General features: G+C 42.7%; 1 protein-coding gene across 1 annotated transcript in view; it reads left to right on the plus strand.

The window, feature by feature from the left end:
* Positions 1-20,853, plus strand: part of LOC123768434 (integrin alpha-8) — a 125,782-nt gene that overhangs the window by 85,809 nt on the left and 19,120 nt on the right. The window contains 7 exon segments of the mRNA XM_069336024.1: positions 16,364-16,540; positions 16,844-16,980; positions 17,988-18,091; positions 18,474-18,597; positions 19,160-19,251; positions 19,465-19,513; positions 20,695-20,853. The exon segment at positions 20,695-20,853 is cut by the window's right edge and continues 94 nt beyond it. Of these exon segments, the coding sequence (XP_069192125.1) occupies positions 16,398-16,540; positions 16,844-16,980; positions 17,988-18,091; positions 18,474-18,597; positions 19,160-19,251; positions 19,465-19,513; positions 20,695-20,853 (808 nt within the window). The 5' untranslated portion in view covers positions 16,364-16,397.

Raw genomic sequence — 20,853 nt, forward strand, 5'->3', positions numbered from 1 at the left:
ACAATAAATAGCATATCTCCACTCCACTAGCATATTGCTTCAGATAACTGTACGTATGAAAGGCAGTTTCAGCTTGCAAACTTCAAACTAAAATAACTGAATAGCTTATCTCAAATTAAATAGCATATCTCCACTCCACTAGCATATTCCTTCCGATAACTGTACGTAAGAAAGGCAGTTTCAGCTTGCAAACTTCAAACTAAAATAACTCAAAATTTCATGAAAAGTAAAATTTCAGAGAATCAAAAATATATTTAATGGTTACATAGAGATGTGTAAATGATAAATTCACATATCAATACCAACACTTTCTGGATATTTCAACACAATCACATCTGTACCAAAAATTGAATGCGTAGAACTTTATAATTCAAATTTTAATTTGTTTCCACAATACTCCAAAGATCATTTTATTCCAGTGGCAGTACAATGATTACAAAATCAATTATTTTGTTTAATTTGATACTGATAAATACACAGAAATCATAATAGCGTGATGCATCAAATGAACAAATCCACAAGGGCCGTGGCGAGTAAACCAAGTAGAATTTTTATAAGGGTGAAAAATATCATCTCAAACGTTGATCAAATTTCAATTTTAGACAATTACAAACCTGAACAATAAATAGCATATCTCCACTCCACTAGCATATTGCTTCAGATAACTGTACGTATGAAAGGCAGTTTCAGCTTGCAAACTTCAAACTAAAATAACTGAATAGCTTATCTCAAATTAAATAGCATATCTCCACTCCACTAGCATATTCCTTCCGATAACTGTACGTAAGAAAGGCAGTTTCAGCTTGCAAACTTCAAACTAAAATAACTCAAAATTTCATGAAAAGTAAAATTTCAGAGAATCAAAAATATATTTAATGGTTACATAGAGATGTGTAAATGATAAATTCACATATCAATAACAAGACTTTTCTGGATATTTCAACACAATCACATTTGTACCAAAAATTGAATGCGTAGAACTTTATAATTCAAATTTTAATTTGGTTCCACAATACTCCAAAGATCCTTTTATTCCAGTGGCAGTACAATGATTACAAAATCAATTATTTTGTTTAAGGTGGCATATCAATGTAAAATTAAAAGTGGTTCAATTTGCTTATAAATTTTTTTATGAAATGGTTATAGAAAGGGCTGCAGCTGGTCCAAGTTTCATCATCACACCCTAAACAGAAAAGGAGAAAAAAAATAAACAACGAATTATGCAACGAATTTTCAAATAGTTTCAGGGAACACATGTGTCAACTAAAATCATTTCTATAACACTCAGATATTAAATTAAGCACATAATAAAGGATTCTAGTGATCAGTTTTATCAAAAAAGTGTTTAGTGCAACAATATAATTTTTCAAAGTTACCCTTCTAAAAAAATATGCAATATGTGATATTTATAAATTTTTATAAAATCAACAAATAGACTTTGGACTAAAATGTCTACTAGATTCTATAGAAGCACAAACGCTACATATAAGGTGTAATTTGCATGTAAATTGATTAATAAATGAAAGCTCTGAAGTAATTTGAAGGTTTAAAATACTTTCCAGAGTAAAATAAAGATCCAAGTTCGGCCACCTGTAGCTGAGCTTGACTTCGACAGATTTCGTTCATAATCGGCACCCTTGCAGATACGCACCCATTGAGCAAGGTGTGCAAGTTTCATGCAAATCCCTTGATAACAAACGAGAAACAAATATTGGCCAAAAGAAAAAAAAAAATTTTAAATATAAATATATTGCACATACATATTACAATTATTACAAGAGTTTGTGCTTCTACAGCACATAGTAGACATTTTAGTTGACACATGTGTTCCCTGAGATTATTTGAGAATGTTGAACATTCGTTGCATAATACGTTGTGTATTTTTTTTCTCCTTTTCTGTTTAGGGTGTGATGGTGAAACTTGGACCAGTTGCAGCCCTTTCTATAACCATTTCATAAAAAAATTTATAAGCAAACTGAACAACTTTTAATTTATAACGATTTAGAATGATATGCCCCCTTAATTTGATACTGATAAATACACAGAAATCACAATAGCGTGATGCATCAAATGAACAAATCCACAAGGGCCGTGACGAGTAAACCAAGTAGAATTTTCATAAGGGTGAAAAATATCATCTCAAACGTTGATCAAATTTCAATTTTAGACAAATACAAACCTGAACAATAAATAGCATATCTCCACTCCACTAGCATATTGCTTCAGATAACTGTACGTATGAAAGGCAGTTTCAGCTTGCAAACTTCAAACTAAAATAACTGAATAGCTTATCTCAAATTAAATAGCATATCTCCACTCCACTAGCGTATTCCTTCCGATAACTGTACGTAAGAAAGGCAGTTTCAGCTTGCAAACTTCAAACTAAAATAACTCAAAATTTCATGAAAAGTAAAATTTCAGAGAATCAAAAATATATTTAATGGTTACATAGAGATGTGTAAATGATAAATTCACATATCAATACCAACACTTTCTGGATATTTCAACACAATCACATCTGTACCAAAAATTGAATGCGTAGAACTTTATAATTCAAATTTTAATTTGTTTCCACAATACTCCAAAGATCATTTTATTCCAGTGGCAGTACAATGATTACAAAATCAATTATTTTGTTTAATTTGATACTGATAAATACACAGAAATCATAATAGCGTGATGCATCAAATGAACAAATCCACAAGGGCCGTGGCGAGTAAACCAAGTAGAATTTTTATAAGGGTGAAAAATATCATCTCAAACGTTGATCAAATTTCAATTTTAGACAATTACAAACCTGAACAATAAATAGCATATCTCCACTCCACTAGCATATTGCTTCAGATAACTGTACGTATGAAAGGCAGTTTCAGCTTGCAAACTTCAAACTAAAATAACTGAATAGCTTATCTCAAATTAAATAGCATATCTCCACTCCACTAGCATATTCCTTCCGATAACTGTACGTAAGAAAGGCAGTTTCAGCTTGCAAACTTCAAACTAAAATAACTCAAAATTTCATGAAAAGTAAAATTTCAGAGAATCAAAAATATATTTAATGGTTACATAGAGATGTGTAAATGATAAATTCACATATCAATAACAAGACTTTTCTGGATATTTCAACACAATCACATTTGTACCAAAAATTGAATGCGTAGAACTTTATAATTCAAATTTTAATTTGGTTCCACAATACTCCAAAGATCCTTTTATTCCAGTGGCAGTACAATGATTACAAAATCAATTATTTTGTTTAAGGTGGCATATCAATGTAAAATTAAAAGTGGTTCAATTTGCTTATAAATTTTTTTATGAAATGGTTATAGAAAGGGCTGCAGCTGGTCCAAGTTTCATCATCACACCCTAAACAGAAAAGGAGAAAAAAAATAAACAACGAATTTTCAAATAGTTTCAGGGAACACATGTGTCAACTAAAATCATTTCTATAACACTCAGATATTAAATTAAGCACATAATAAAGGATTCTAGTGATCAGTTTTATCAAAAAAGTGTTTAGTGCAACAATATAATTTTTCAAAGTTACCCTTCTAAAAAAATATGCAATATGTGATATTTATAAATTTTTATAAAATCAACAAATAGACTTTGGTCTAAAATGTCTACTAGATTCTGTAGAAGCACAAACGCTACATATAAGGTGTAATTTGCATGTAAATTGATTAATAAATGAAAGCTCTGAAGTAGTTTGAAGGTTTAAATTACTTTCCAGAGTAAAATAAAGATCCAAGTTCGGCCACCTGTAGCTGAGCTTGACTTCGACAGATTTCGTTCATAATTGGCACCCTTGCAGATACGCATCCATTGAGCAAGGTGTGCAAGTTTCATGCAAATCCCCCCCTCCCCGCTCAGCTCGTTGTCGCCGTGTGGGGGCTTAGTGGGCGGCTGCCGGAGTGTGATGCTTCTTGGGACAGTCCTCTGTCCTTTTCTAGCCTTGTGCTCCTGCTGCCGTCCTCTCCAATTCTGCTGGGCATCTTTTCCTTTTCCTTCTGTTTCGTTTTTCTCCCCCCTCTTCTCCTATCTGCTTGCCGTTTCCTGCCGACCTTTTGCTCGTTCTGGTTCTTCCCTTGGACTTCTTCTATTTTGACGCCCGGGTGCTTGAGGAGGCATACTCATGCACCCGTAGAACTGCAGTACCCGACGTCGAGAGCGAGGGGAACCTTTTATTGTCAATCCCCACTTCGTCACTGAACCCGATCTCGACGGACTGTCGGTTTCTTAAGGTGGCGTTTGTGGGGCGTATACTCACGACGCACCCCTAGGAGGCCCCGACAAGATCGGCGATAGCTTCTTGTTGGGTGTCCTGCCTCTAATTGTGGCTCCATGGTGGGTGTGGGGGCACATTCGTGAGTGAATTCTTCTTTCGTCAAGATGATAACCCCTGTTTCGGCTTCTTCTGGTTTACCTTCTCAGGCTCGTGGGGTGGGCGACCAAGCCCCCGAGTCGGTCCATATTGGAAGACCGGGCTCTGTAGCCTCCGCTGCATTGGGCCCCGACCTTGCTCCTCCTTTGGCCTCTCTGACTCCTTCCTCTGGCTCCCCTCCCTCCTCTGTGGTTGGGTCGAGCCCCAAGCCCCCAGTGGTGACTACCTCGTCCCCTGGCGCGGCTCCTTCTCTAGTTGTAACTACTGCGCCTTTTAACCCCTCTCTCTCCGGGGGTTCTCACCGCCGTCCTCGTCACGGCCGCCCTCGCTCGATTCCTTCCAGTTCTGCTACCTATCAAGCCTTGTTTGGTCCCGCTTCGTGGTCCAAATATTTTGATCTCCTCCCTCTTGATTCTGCGCCTCCTGACGATTTCTCCCTCCATCGACATCTCATTGATTCCATGGATGCCTCCATTACTTTCAACCCCACTCGTCTCGGTACACGTGTCGTTGCTGCTCCTTCTCAGGATGCTGCTTCCCGCTTGGCTGCCTTATCCTGCCTTGGCGAGACCCCCGTTCGGGTCTCGAAGAACGCTCAGTTGAATGCCAGTGTTGGCACTATTTTGCTCCCGCCCCATGTTGCGACCGGTGTTCGGGACCTGCGCGACTGCCACGACGATATTCGACATACCCTCGCTGCCCAGGGCCATTCTATTCTCCAGGTGGACACGTTTACTCGTCCTCCTCGTGGTAGTCGCCGTCAACCCCTCCGGGTTGTGAAGATTACCTTTGATGGTAGGACCCTTCCACCCTCTGTCATTCTTGCTGGTGCCAGGTGCTCTGTCCAGGAGTACATTCCTTCTCCTCGGCTCTGCAACAAGTGCTGGAGGTTTGGGCATGGTGCCCTCCGCTGCTCCGGGACTGTCTCTCTCTGTCCTTTGTGTGGTGGCGAAGGTCACTTTAAGTCGGAGTGCGCTTCTCCCCAGGCTCGTTGCCTCAACTGCGGTGAGGCCCATCCTACCTTCTCCCGTGCGTGTGTCCATTACAAGCTTGAGGCAGCCGTCCTCAACTTGAAGCACCGGGAGCGTTTATCTTTTCCTGAGGCGAGGCGCCAGGTTCGCCGGCTCCCGCCTTATGCTAATATCTCTTATGCTCGCGTGTTGCGCTCTTCCTCTCCTCGTCCTTCCCGCCTTCCTCAGACTCACAACCGTTTCCGGGCCTTGGACCCTGATGCGCCCACTGCCCCCTCCTCTGTCCCTTTGGGTTCTCTCCCGAAGGATCCTCCTCCTGGTCCTCTGTCTGGGGTTCCCCTTCTTTCTACCCGGTCTGTCGTGTCTTCTGTGTCTTCTTCCTCGTCCCCCTCCGGTCCTCCTTCCCATCCTCTTCCTCCATCTATCGGCTCTCCCCACCGCCTGTCGGTGCGGGCGGATGTCCATCGCTCTCCTAACGGCCGTCGTGTGTGCTCTCGTTCGGCTTCTCCTGTTGAGACACTGGAATCCGTTGCCCGGTACGTAGTTGCTGGGACACCGGTCTCTTTAAGTCAGAAGCGTAAGCCTGGCTCCTCTCCATCCTCTTCCCCGGCGGGTAAGAAGGCTTCGCTTTCTTCCTCAGCTCCTCCTTCTGGCTCTGTTGCTCCTTCCCCTTCCGTTTCAGTGCTTGCGCACCCTGTTCCTGCTATGGAGGTTTCTTTGGCCCCTGCTTCCCTTTCGGTTGCTGCTCTTGCTGGGGTGCGCTCCCCTCTTTCTACTCCCCCTCTTCCTGCTGCTGTCCTTGACTGCTCCTCTCCGTTGTCTCCTCCTCTTCCTCCTCCTCCTCCGGACCCTGCCCGCCCACCTCTGATCTGTTCTCCCGTTTCCTTCCCTCCGTCTTTGCTCAGTTTACCCATGCCCCCTAACCCTGACTTTGCTGACCCTGATCCCGACCCTGATATTCTTTAACGTGCTCTGTTGCTCTTTCGCCTTTGTTTCTTCCTTGTTCTCTGTTTTTGTCCTTTCTCTTCTCGTCGTTGTCCATTCTTCAATGGAATGTTCGAGGTTATTACGCCAATTTCCTCGAACTCCAACTTCTGATTTCGCGGTTTTCGCCCCTTTGTGTCTGTCTCCAGGAGCCGATGCTTGGTGCTCGTCCTGGTCGTTTTCGTGGCTATTCCTTTCTCTCCCCCCCCCCCCCAGCCATTGCTGGGGCTTCTAATTCTTCTGCTCTCTTGATTCGGGCTGATGTTCCCTTTGTTCCTTTACTTTTTCCTTCGCCTCTCCATTGTTCTGCTGCTCGTATCTTTGTGGGGAAATGGTACACAGTTTGTTCCATTTATCTCCCCCCGAGTGTCCCGCTCTCTCTTCCTGATTTGAAACACCTCCTAGACTCCTTGCCGGAACCTGTGCTCCTGCTGGGTGACTTCAATTGTCGTCATTCTCTTTGGGGTGACGTTCTGACGAATACCCGGGGTCGCCTCCTTGAGCCGTTTCTCCTCTCTTCTTCCCTGTCTCTTCTGAATTCTGGTGAGCCCACTCATTTGGACTCTCGGACTCGCACCCTTTCTTGTCTTGATCTTTCTCTCTGCTCTTCTTCTCTTTACTTAGGTTTCACGTGGCAGGTTCTTGATGACCTCCATGGAAGTGATCATTTCCCCATCCTTGTTTCCTTTTTCTCTTTTCGCCCTTCCCTCTCTTTCCCTAGGTGGCAGTTTGCTAAGGCGGACTGGACCCTATTTTCCCTCAGTGCTACTCTCTCTGACCTCTCCCTTCTGCCCCTCTCTCGCGCTCTCCTCCTTTTTCATGACACTGTCTTCAACGCTGCCCTCCGCTCTATTCCTCGCTCTTCCTCTCGGGGTCCACGGAAGTGCGTTCCTTGGTGGAATGCGGACTGTGCTCGGGCTGTCCGCTGTAAGCGTGCAGCCTGGAAGAGGCACCGCCGTAGGCAGACGACCAATTCTTTTCTTTTCTTTCGGAAAGCGAGTGCGGTGGCCCGTAGGGCCATCCGTACGGCTAAACGTGAATGTTGGGCATCTTATGTCTCAACAATTACGTCCGAAACCCCTCTGGCCCAGATCTGGAAGCGTATCCGCAAGATAGCGGGTAAGTTCGTTCCCGATGTTTCACCGGTCCTTCACCTCCATGATACTCTTGTGGCGGACCCGTTGCAGGTCGCTTCCGAACTGGGTTCCCACTTTTCTTCTGTTAGCTCTGGTCTTCATCTTCCCCAATCTTTCCTTCTTCGTAAACCTGTCCTTGAGTCTCGTCCTTTAGATTTCTGCACTCATCTTCAGCTTCCCTATAATGATCCCTTCTCTCTCTCTGAACTTCGTTCTGCCCTGGCCCTCTGCGGTTCTACGGCGGCGGGCTCTGATGGTATTCATTATGAGATGCTTCGCCATCTCCCTCCGAGCACGTCTCAGTATTTACTGAGTCTGTATAATCGGATCTGGGAGTCGTCGTCAGTCCCTGGGGACTGGCTCGATGCCGTTGTCCTCCCTGTTCGCAAACCGGGGTCTCTGGGTACTTCCCCTAAGGACTTTCGCCCTATTGCTCTCACAAGTTGTGTCTGCAAACTCTTTGAACGTATGGTTAACAATCGTCTGATGTGGTTCCTGGAACACCATCACCTCCTCTCCCCTTCTCAATTTGGTTTCCGCAAGTGCCGCAGCACGACAGATGTCCTGGTGAACTTGGAGGTCTATATTCGTTCTGCTTTTGCTGCGAAGACCTCCGTTGTTGCCGTCCTTTTTGACCTAGAAAAGGCTTACGACACCACTTGGCGTTATCATATCCTATCTCAACTTCATTCTTTTGGCCTTCGTGGTCATCTCCCTCTCTTTCTTCGCAGCTTCCTCTCTCGTCGTTCCTTTCGGGTGCGCCTTGGTACCGCTCTCTCTCCCTCTTTTCAGCAATACGAAGGTGTGCCCCAGGGTAGTGTTCTGAGCACTACTCTTTTTCTGGTTGCCCTCAATGGTCTTCTTTCCTCTCTTCCTTCTGGTGTCTTCTCCGCTCTCTATGTCGATGATCTTACCCTTTGTTGTCAGGGTGATGATTCGCCTCTCCTTCAACGCCGGCTTCAACTTGCAATTGATGCCGTGTCGTCTTGGGCCACAGGTCATGGCTTCAAGTTCTCTACTTCTAAGACTTGTGCCATGACTTTTACGCGGAAACGGGTTGTTCTTCGTCCCTCTTTGTCACTTTATGGTCATCCCCTTGAATACAAAGATTCCGCGAAGCTTTTGGGGTTATTCCTTGACACTCGTTTGTCTTGGTCTCCCCATATCTCTTACCTCCGTGTTGAGTGCTCTAAGGCCCTTACCCTCCTTCGGGTCTTGTCCCATACTTCTTGGGGGGCAGATAGGCGCACTCTCCTTGCTTTACATTCCTCTCTCGTCCTGTCTAAGCTCGATTATGGTTGCCCTGCTTACTCGTCTGCTTCTCCTTCTACTCTTCGCCGTCTTGATGCTTTGCACCATACTGGGTTGCGCCTCAGTTCTGGTGCCTTTCGTTCGACTCCCATCCTTAGCTTGTATGTTGACACTGGGTTCCTGTCTCTCCAGGACCGCCGTGATCGCTACTGTCTTCGCTATCTTGCGCGGTCCGTGCAACATCCTTCCTCTCGCCTCTGTCGTGCTTTAACTTTTACCCCTCCTGCGGTTCCTGTTCCTCTTCACCACCTCCCTCTTTCTGTCCGGTTATCTCGCCTACAGGATTCTCTTTCCGTTCGTATTTCTGATGTTTCTCCTCGTGTTGTTCCTTCTTTGCCCCCGTGGAGGGTCCCTCTTCCGCGGTTTTGTACATCCTTGACCCGTATCACTAAAGCTTTTACCCCTCCTACGGTTCTAAAACGCCTTTTCCTCGAGCACTTTTCTTCTCACTCCCGCTCCGTTTCTGTCTTCACCGATGGGTCTAAGTCAGCGGACGGTGTTGGCTACTCTGTTGTTTTTCCTGATCGCACTTATATGTGTCGCTTGCCTCCGGAGACTAGTATCTTTACAGCGGAACTTTATGCTATTCTCTATGCTCTTCGTCTCCTGCTTTCTCGTTGTCAGTCTTCCTTTGTGGTTGTTGTTGACTCTCGTAGTGCCCTCATGGCTCTCGGGTCCTTTAATCCGGTTCATCCAGTAGTTGTCGAGATCCAGCATTGGCTGTTTCTCGTTCACAGTAAATTTAAGTCGGTTGAGTTTTGTTGGGTTCCCAGCCATATTGGTGTGTCTTTAAATGAGCGTGCAGATGCTGCTGCCAAGGAAGCTGTCCGCTCTTGCCCCATCTCTCGCAAAGGCATTCCGTATTCCGACTTTTACCCGGTTATCCATTCCTCAGTCCTTACCCGTTGGCAGCCTTCTTGGTTGTCTGTTACTGGTAACAAGCTACGTACTCTTAAATGTTGTGTTTCCTCGTGGCCGTCCTCCTTCCACCGTAACCGGCGGTGGGAAACAGCTCTGGCGAGGTTGCGTATGGGCCATACTCGCTTAACCCATGGTCACTTGATGGAGCGCCGCCCTGCTCCTTATTGTCCTAGTTGCATTGTCCCTCTTACGGTCGTGCATGTCCTTCTTGAATGTCCTGACTTCCAGGACGAGCGTGTGTCTTGCTTTCCGACCGCCTCTCGCGGTCACCTGTCCCTCGATAGAATTCTTGGTGACTCGGATACTTTTGATATCGTTCGCCTTATGCGTTTTTGTTCTCGTATTGGCATCCTTGGTGATATTTAGCGCCCTCTGATTATTTTGCGTATTTGATGGTGCTAAATAGCCTTCCCGGTTTGGTGCCTTCTTTTGATAATTACTTACTTACTTACTTCATGCAAATCCCTTGATAACAAACGAGAAACAAATATTGGCCAAAAAGAAAAAAAAGAAAAAAAGAAAAAAAAAAAAATTTAAATATAAATATATTGCACATACATATTACAATTATTACAAGAGTTTGTGCTTCTACAGCACATAGTAGACATTTTAGTTGACACGTGTTCCCTGAGATTATTTGAGAATGTTGAACATTCGTTGCATAATACGTTGTGTATTTTTTTTCTCCTTTTCTGTTTAGGGTGTGATGGTGAAACTTGGACCAGTTGCAGCCCTTTCAATAACCATTTCATAAAAAAATTTATAAGCAAATTGAACAACTTTTAATATATAACGATTTAGAATATGCCCCCTTAATTTGATACTGATAAATACACAGAAATCACAATAGCGTGATGCATCAAATGAACAAATCCACAAGGTCCGTGACGAGTAAACCAAGTAGAATTTTCATAAGGGTGAAAAATATCATCTCAAACGTTGATCAAATTTCAATTTTAGACAATTACAAACCTGAACAATAAATAGCATATCTCCACTCCACTAGCATACTGCTTCAGATAACTGTACGTATGAAAGGCAGTTTCAGCTTGCAAACTTCAAACTAAAATAACTGAATAGCTTATCTCAAATTAAATAGCATATCTCCACTCCACTAGCATATTCCTTCCGATAACTGTACGTAAGAAAGGCAGTTTCAGCTTGCAAACTTCAAACTAAAATAACTCAAAATTTCATGAAAAGTAAAATTTCAGAGAATCAAAAATATATTTAATGGTTACATAGAGATGTGTAAATGATAAATTCACATATCAATAACAAGACTTTTCTGGATATTTCAACACAATCACATTTGTACCAAAAATTGAATGCGTAGAACTTTATTATTCAAATTTTAATTTGTTTCCTCAATACTCCAAAGATCCTTTTATTCCAGTGTCAGTACAATGATTACAACAAAATCAATTATTTTGTTTAATTTGATACTGATAAATACACAGAAATCACAATAGCGTGATGCATCAAATGAACAAATCCACAAGGGCCGTGACGAGTAAACCAAGAAGAATTTTCATAAGGGTGAAAAATATCATCTCAAACGTTGATCAAATTTCAATTTTAGACAATTACAAACCTGAACAATAAATAGCATATCTCCACTCCACTAGCATATTGCTTCAGATAACTGTACGTATGAAAGGCAGTTTCAGCTTGCAAACTTCAAACTAAAATAACTGAATAGCTTATCTCAAATTAAATAGCATATCTCCACTCCACTAGCATATTCCTTCCGATAACTGTACGTAAGAAAGGCAGTTTCAGCTTGCAAACTTCAAACTAAAATAACTCAAAATTTCATGAAAAGTAAAATTTCAGAGAATCAAAAATATATTTAATGGTTACATAGAGATGTGTAAATGATAAATTCACATATCAATAACAAGACTTTTCTGGATATTTCAACACAATCACATTTGTACCAAAAATTGAATGCGTAGAACTTAATAATTCAAATTTTAATTTGGTTCCACAATACTCCAAAGATCCTTTTATTCCAGTGGCAGTACAATGATTACAAAATCAATTATTTTGTTTAAGGTGGCATATCAATGTAAAATTAAAAGTGGTTCAATTTGCTTATAAATTTTTTTATGAAATGGTTATAGAAAGGGCTGCAGCTGGTCCAAGTTTCATCATCACACCCTAAACAGAAAAGGAGAAAAAAAATAAACAACGAATTATGCAACGAATTTTCAAATAGTTTCAGGGAACACATGTGTCAACTAAAATCATTTCTATAACACTCAGTTATTAAATTAAGCACATAATAAAGGATTCTAGTGATCAGTTTTATCAAAAAATGTTTAGTGCAACAATATAATTTTTCAAAGTTACCCTTCTAAAAAAATATGCAATATGTGATATTTATAAATTTTTATAAAATCAACAAATAGACTTTGGACTAAAATGTCTACTAGATTCTGTAGAAGCACAAACGCTACATATAAGGTGTAATTTGCATGTAAATTGATTAATAAATGAAAGCTCTGAAGTAATTTGAAGGTTTAAATTACTTTCCAGAGTAAAATAAAGATCCAAGTTCGGCCACCTGTAGCTGAGCTTGACTTCGACAGATTTCGTTCATAATCGGCACCCTTGCAGATACGCATCCATTGAGCAAGGTGTGCAAGTTTCATGCAAATCCCTTGATAACAAACGAGAAACAAATATTGGCCAAAAGAAAAAAAAAAATTTAAATATAAATATATTGCACATACATATTACAATTATTACAAAAGTTTGTGCTTCTACAGCACATAGTAGACATTTTAGTTGACACATGTGTTCCCTGAGATTATTTGAGAATGTTGAACATTCGTTGCATAATACGTTGTGCATTTTTTTTCTCCTTTTCTGTTTAGGGTGTGATGGTGAAACTTGGACCAGTTGCAGCCCTTTCTATAACCATTTCATAAAAAAATTTATAAGCAAACTGAACAACTTTTAATTTATAACGATTTAGAATGATATGCCCCCTTAATTTGATACTGATAAATACACAGAAATCACAATAGCGTGATGCATCAAATGAACAAATCCACAAGGGTTGTGACGAGTAAACCAAGTAGAATTTTCATAAGGGTGAAAAATATCATCTCAAACGTTGATCAAATTTCAATTTTAGACAATTACAAACCTGAACAATAAATAGCATATCTCCACTCCACTAGCATATTGCTTCAGATAACTGTACGTATGAAAGGCAGTTTCAGCTTGCAAACTTCAAACTAAAATAACTGAATAGCTTATCTCAAATTAAATAGCATATCTCCACTCCACTAGCATATTCCTTCCGATAACTGTACGTAAGAAAGGCAGTTTCAGCTTGCAAACTTCAAACTAAAATAACTCAAAATTTCATGAAAAGTAAAATTTCAGAGAATCAAAAATATATTTAATGGTTACATAGAGATGTGTAAATGATAAATTCACATATCAATACCAACACTTTCTGGATATTTCAACACAATCACATTTGTACCAAAAATTGAATGCGTAGAACTTTATAATTAAAATTTTCATGTGTTTCCACAATACTCCAAAGATCCTTTTATTCCAGTGGCAGTACAATGATTACAAAATCAATTATTTTGTTTAATTTGATACTGATAAATACACAGAAATCACAATAGCGTGATGCATCAAATGAACAAATCCACAAGGGCCGTGACGAGGATTCGAACCTATGTCCGAGATCATCCCAGACTCTGCCTTTATCGACTGAGCTACGACATGGTCAAAATATATGTCACGGTCCTTATAGATTTGTTTAATTTGATACTGATAAGGTTAGTAGCGGACTCTATGATCGTCCAGCTGTGAGAACAGGACAGGTTTTCCCGTGAGGTAACATTATGAAACCTGTTCAGAACGAACCCTGTACAGAACGAACCTTCGGCGCTCCAAACCAAGTAGACTTTTCATAAGGGTGAAAAATATCATCTCAAACGTTGATCAAATTACAATTTGAGACAATTACAAACCTGAACAATAAATAGCATATCTCCACTCCCTTGATAAACATTTCCGAGGAAAAATTATCAAGAACAAAAACATTCTATTGCAAACAAAACAAAAATTGTGTTTGCTGACGATTTGCCCTGACAGAAGCCATTGGTTACAATCATGTAATCATGTCATTCTCATCAACTCCTCTCAAATTAATATGTCTTCAACTAGACTAAGAAAAAAAGAGAAAAAATAATAACTTGCTTAAATTACAGTTAGATTAGTTAAATTTTAGCCTCATGAAGGACGAGTCCATGTACGTACGCGTGAACGCAAACGCCAGATGGAGAAATACGCGATCTTTTTGTGTGGGGGCTAAAGACAAAATATTACTAAATTGTTACATTTCTTTTAAATTCCAGTCTAACGTCAAACCCTCCACCTTGGTGAAAATATATCATTACTAAGTCTCTTTACAGGTGACATTCTAGCATAATACATAACAGGACTGTAGGATACTACACGAAGCCACCAGATGACACATGCACCGCTCTCTGGGGTGTCTGGAGTCTATAGGACCCCCGGGACACGACTCTCGGGGGTGGTTATCTTGAGATGATTTCGGGGCTTTTTAGTGTCCCCCCGGTCCTCGACCAGGCCTCCACCCCCAGGAAGCAGCCCGTGACAACTGACTAACACCCAGGTACCTATTTTACTGCTAGGTAACAGGGGCATAGGGTGAAAGAAACTCTGCCCATTGTTTCTCGCCGGCGCCTGGGATCGAACCCAGGACCACAGGATCACAAGTCCAGCGTGCTGTCCGCTCGGCCGACCGGCTTCCTGGAGTCTATAGGACTCCCAGTGATATACCATCCTACGGAAAGTAACGAAGCGTCTCTCCAGATGCACGAGATGTGATAATTGTACTCTCTCTCTCTCTCTCTCTTTCCAACACGAGAATGGGTTAATAGTTTATAATATTAACATTTAAACAACCGCCAGATAAGTGAAGAGAGGTTTGCACCCCAAGTGTCTCCCTGACATCCGCCACCAGTATTTTTAGACGGCACTTCCTGCGGTTGTGTGCGACCGAAGACCACATTCTCCCCAAGAACTGTACCACTTACGGGCTATTCATGCCCGTGCCACCTCTTGTGGTGTCCTAATCTTCAACAATCTTAAGCCAATGTGGCTGTTCAGCGAGGCACTCACGCACATAATCACTCACATGCACACGTATAAACATATTATTTCAGTCGGTCACAAATACCGCCAGGGCTCTGTAGCTAAGTGGTCAGCACGCTGGATACGTAGTCCTGAGGTCCAGGGTTCGATTCCCGGCGCCGGCGGAAACAAAAAAGGCAGTGTTTCTTTCACCCCTGATGTGCCTGTTACTTAGCAGTAAATAGGTACCTGGGAATTAGACAGCTGTTACGGGCTGCTTCCTGGGTCTGTGTGTGTCAACCTATTTTTCTCTACATAGATGAGTACAACTAGGTAAGTACACACACGCACACACACATTGGGCTGAGTGGACAGCACTCGGGGGTCGTAGTCCTATGGGCCCGAGTTCGGTTCCCAGCCGAAGCAGAAACAAATGGGCAGTTTCTTTCACCCTGACGCTCCTGTTCATCTAGCAGTAAATGGGCACCTGGGAGTTAGACAGCTGCTACGGGCTACTTCCTGGGGATGTGTGTGTGAGCGTGTTTGAGAGAAACATATGTAGTAGATATAATAGAGGAAAATTAGATTAGTTAGAAAGGCGGGGTCCAAGAGCTAATATCCGATTCTGCAGGTACAAATAGTAAATACAAATATTAAATACACACACACAGTTAGGGGAGACATGATTACTACCTACAAAATTCTAAGAGGAATTGACAGAGTAGATTAAGATAAACTGTTTAACACTGGTGGTACGCGAATAAGGGAACACAGGTGGAAACTTAGTACCCAAATGAGCCACAGAGACGTTAGAAAGAACTTTTTCAGTGTCAGAGTAGTTAACAGATGGAATGCACTAGGCAGTGATGTGGTGGAGGCTGATTCCATACACAGTTTCAAATGTAAATATGATAGAGCCCAGTAGACTCAGGAATCTGTACACCAGTTGATTGACAGTTGAAAGGCGGGATCAAAAAGCCAGAGCTCAACAACTAGGTGAGTACACACACACACAAACATGTAAATACAAATAGGTGAGTAATTGGGGCCCTGATGTCAACATATTGGTGGATCGTGTTCCAGGGGAAACCTTGTAGAATGAAACTTAAGATAAGCTTTTAAGAGGGCGAGCTTTAAGCCTAAACAAAAAATGCTTTAAACGACAAATACACAAAATCACTGCTCGTTGGTATAAACATTTAAGTACACACGAGCATTGACATCAGAAAAGTCTGAATACAAGGAAAAAGTCTACACACATTCTAGATAACGTGAAGGTTGAGAGTCGGGCACTTCCCAGCCCGTCCTCCAAAAATGGGGAGGTAAATGTTACAGCTCCATAAGTGCAATAATGTACTATGTATGACAATCAGGAATTGTACTTATCTACACTTAGTATTAAATCGTACTGTCAAATATATTGTGAATATTTGAGTTTACCTGAAAAGCTGAATAGAAAACCACGACCTAACCTAACCGTCTTAGTTTTTGAAGATAAGCATTTTATTCCTTCTTAATTATAGGAGGAGGATGAGTTCCTGGGCGTGGCTGGTGGCGATGGTGGTGGTGGCGACGGACCTCCAGGCCCGAGTCTCAGGCTTCAATCTCAACGTAAACCTCTCTAGAATCCTGAGGGGCAACAACGACTCCTACTACGGCTACAGTGTGGCTCTGTGGCATGACCAAGTCAAAGAGAAAAGGCAAGTCTCAGTCTAAGTCTCTCTCTCTCTGTCTCTCTCTCTCTCTCTCTCTCTCTCTCTCTCTCTCTCTCTCTCTCTCTCTCTCTCTCTCTCTCTCTCTCTCTCTCTCTCTCTCTCTCTCTCTCTCTCTCTCTCTCTCTCTCTAGAGCTCTCTCTCTCTCTCTCGTACATTTGGTACATAAAAAATCACATTTATTTCAAGCCATTTAGATATATTTGTAAAAACATCTCGTTTCGGGCCACGGTATTGTGACCTGTCTTCTTCACGTGAGATTTCTGACCTGCGTGTGTGTGTTGTGTCAGCCTGGTGGTCGGGGCGCCGAGGGGACGGAGCTCCAAGGCCGGGAACTACAGCTTGCCTCTGGGGGACATCTATGTGTGCAAGACCTTCAGCGACACGTGTGATCCTCTCCCCTCTCTCCCCTCTCTCAGCTACACGGGTGAGTATACGGGACTGGGCACCACGTGGTGTATGGGACTGGATACCACGTGGTGTATGGGACTGGTACCCATGTATGGTACTGTCACTAATACCAGTACCTACATCCACTACACTAATACCAGCACACACACGTAGAACAAAACATGCCTTCGATGGATTTCAATCTAATAACTTCAGAAATGGGGATCAAAGAGTGGACATGATCACTTCATGCATGATACCGATGGAATAGACAAGGTCGACTGTGTTAGCCTTTTTTTATTGAGAGAAAACAGGATAAGAGAACGGTGACGAAAGTTGAAAACTCAGATTAATCAAGATAAACTTAAGAAAAATTGATGTTCTAACAACTGACTTGCTTCCCCCCCCCAGATAGTGGTTGATAACAACATTGCACAGCACCACTCCACAGTCACCTACCAGCCCCTGGCACCACCCACCTACCAGACACTGACACCACCCACCTACCAGACACTGACACCACCCACCTACCAGCCCCTGGCACCACCCACCTACCAGACACTGACACCACCCACCTACCAGACACTGACACCACCCACCTACCAGACACTGACACCACCCACCTACCAGACACTGACACCACCCACCTACCAGACACTGACACCACCCACCTACCAGACACTGACACCACCCACCTACCAGACACTGACACCACCCACCTACCAGACACTGACACCACCCACCTACCAGACACTGACACCACCCACCTACCAGACACTGACACCACCCACCTACCAGACACTGACACCACCCACCTACCAGACACTGACACCACCCACCTACCAGCCAATGACACCACCCACCTACCAGACACTGACACCACCCACCTACCAGCCAATGACACCACTCACCAGCCTACCAGCCACTGACACCACACACCACCTACCAACCACTGACACCACTCACCAGCCTACCAGCCACTGATACCACCTACCAGCCACTACCACCACCCACCTACCAATCAACTCTGCCACCTCTCCGCAGATCGTAGCCAGGAAGCCGTCTGGTGGGGAGCAACCATGCAGAATCAAGGGATTGGCTTCGGCGAGACTCTGTATACGACAGGAGCCGCCCAGTCCAAACTCTTGGTGAGTGTCTGTGTTCACCAAGATGGGTGTTCCATGGTGGGAGCCGTCACCATGATTGCCTTAACTGTATTACGAGAATTAATTTCCATTATGTGTGTACCATGGCTGTTTGACTCGACTTGGTGGCGTCAGGTAAGTTGTGTTTGGAATATAAAATCATCAGTAGGATCACGGCTCATTCCTAGTCTATAAAATAAGTGAATCATTATTGAAAGAAGATGCCAAGCATGGAGAGGACTATGTAGTATTATTTAATGAAGAGATCGTATGTGTTGGAGTATGTTTATCCTCACGACATACAGAGCTGCATCGCTCCCCTCATCCTTCATCTCTGTCATCAGAGCTGCGCCCCAGTACTCACTGCTCTCTCCCTCTACACCAGGCGTGCGCCCCTCGTTACCCACGGAAGGTCGTGTCGCACGACTACATCTCTCTCCACGGGCGCGGGGCCTGCTACGTCCTGTCCACGAAGGCAGGCGAAGTCATCAAGGTACTTCCCTACCCTGGTGAGTATGTGTTCAAGTGTGTCCTGCTCGTATAGTTTACCTTCTGCTGTGATCTAGTTTGAGTTCGTGGGTCCTGTTGTGATCTCCTGCTCCTGATCACAACAGGAGATCACCTATTGTGATCTCCACCCTTGTGTGAATACCCTCCCCCTTAATGGTGTAAATATCCTCTCCCTTAATGGTGTAAATAACCTCCCCCTTAATGGTGTAAATAACCTCCCCCTTAATGGTGTAAATAACCTCTCCAGTGGTGTAAATAATCTCTCCAGTGGTGTAAATAATCTCTCCAGTGGTGTAAATAACCTCCCCAGTAATGTAAATAACCTCTCCAGTGGTGTAAATAACCTCCCCAGTAATGTAAATAACTTCTCCAGTGGTGTAAATAATCTCTCCAGTGTAGTGTAATAATTACAGTTGACGCTGTGTGATTTTTTTTACTAAACGTTGTTATAATATATTTTTTTTCTATAATTGAATTGATTTTAATCACATTATTTGTTAATCTTCGTCTGTTTATTTAATGTTATACATTTGTAATGCATTTATGTATCCGTGTTTCCAGGAGACAATTTTCAAGTGGGGCAAAAGACCTACAAAAACACCAATGCTTTAACCGCCTTCGCTCTGGCGGGCTCCAGCGGGGTCCTGAGTCAGGTATGTTGGTAGCACTGCCTCGGGCTCTGCAAAATCAGATTGTACAAATTTATAGTCTGAAAAATTGGCTAAATAAAGTATTACTTAAAATTGATAAATGAGTGACAAATAAAACTATTAAACACCAACATTCAAACAAAAATGTGCTTTCCTTCAAAACTAACCCAAAAGAGGTGAGAAATAATTTAATCCGCGTGACCTCGTCTTACACAGGACCAGCACTACGTATACCTAGGAGGCCCCTACGCTTTCTTCGGTCAAGGTAAACACGAATTAAAATAAGTTTATTGAGGTATAAATACACACAAAGGGATGAGACAGCTCAAGCTATTCTCACCCCCGTTCAGTACAACGTGTTCATATATATATATATATATATATATATATATATATATATATATATATATATATATATATATATATCGAGGTTATATATATATATTGGTAGCAGTCTTTCTTGCAAACATATATTATTTAATATGACCGAAAAAGTAAGATTAATAATTCTAACACGAATTTTCTCAATATTTCTTATGTTTCTTTTCACTGTCGATGGTAATTGAAAAATCAATTCTCCAAAATTCATTTTTATTTCTAGTCTGACGCGACACTTGAACGCGTTTCGTAATAACTTATTACATTTTCAAAGACTTTAGTTTACACACACACAACTATAACCTGCAAACACTAAACAGAGTTCTACTATGCTATAATTCAAACGACAGACGCACCCGCTTCGGCTTTTATCTGCGCTCGCTGCGGTCGGGATTGCCGTTCTCGGGTTGGACTTCACAGCCACGTCAGACGTTGCACCCAACCAGACACACAAGGCACAACTCCATAACCCCAAGGGATTGACGGATGTCTACTATTATGTTGATACATACAGTATATGTTGATACATACAGTATATGTTAGGCTTATATCGAGGTTAGGCTTATATATGTATGGTGGAGGGAGAAACTATACACCACTTGAAATATAGACAACCTAGGAATCGCTGGTTGATTTAAGTTTTGAGGCATGACCCAAGAGCTGAAGCTCCACTCCCGCCAGCATAGCTAGGTGAGTACATGCACTCCAACACACACGTAACACAATCACACAACACACACCAGCGGAGAAAACATGTGTCTCCCTTCTGTTGTTACTGACCTGCCCCCTCCCCATATCCTCCTCTTTCTCAAGTTACTGACCTGCCTTTTCTCGCTCCCATTTCCCTTCCCCTTCCCCTCAAGATAAGTTTCCTGTCGTGTTTTCTCTCTCTCTCTCTCTCTCTCTCTCTCTCTCTCTCTCTCTCTCTCTCTCTCTCTCTCTCTCTCTCTCTCTCTCTCTCTCTCTCTCTCTCTCTCTCTCTCTCTCTTTCTCTGTCTCTCTGCCTCCCATGCCTGCTTCCCCATATCCCCCCTTTGCCACGCCACTAATCACTCCCCCCTCTTACAGGTATCCTGGTCAGCATGCTCTCCTCTGGCACCAAGTGGATGGAGACCAACAAGGCCACATACGGAGCGGAAGAGCTGGACTTCTCCATGGAGGGTTGGGCGCTGGCGGTGGGCAAGTTCGACGGAGCGAGGGAGGCCCTGGCCACCTCGCTACCCGGAG

This window comes from Procambarus clarkii, chromosome 35 (assembly GCF_040958095.1).
Source record: "Procambarus clarkii isolate CNS0578487 chromosome 35, FALCON_Pclarkii_2.0, whole genome shotgun sequence".
In the NCBI taxonomy this organism is placed as follows: Eukaryota; Metazoa; Arthropoda; class Malacostraca; order Decapoda; family Cambaridae; genus Procambarus; species Procambarus clarkii.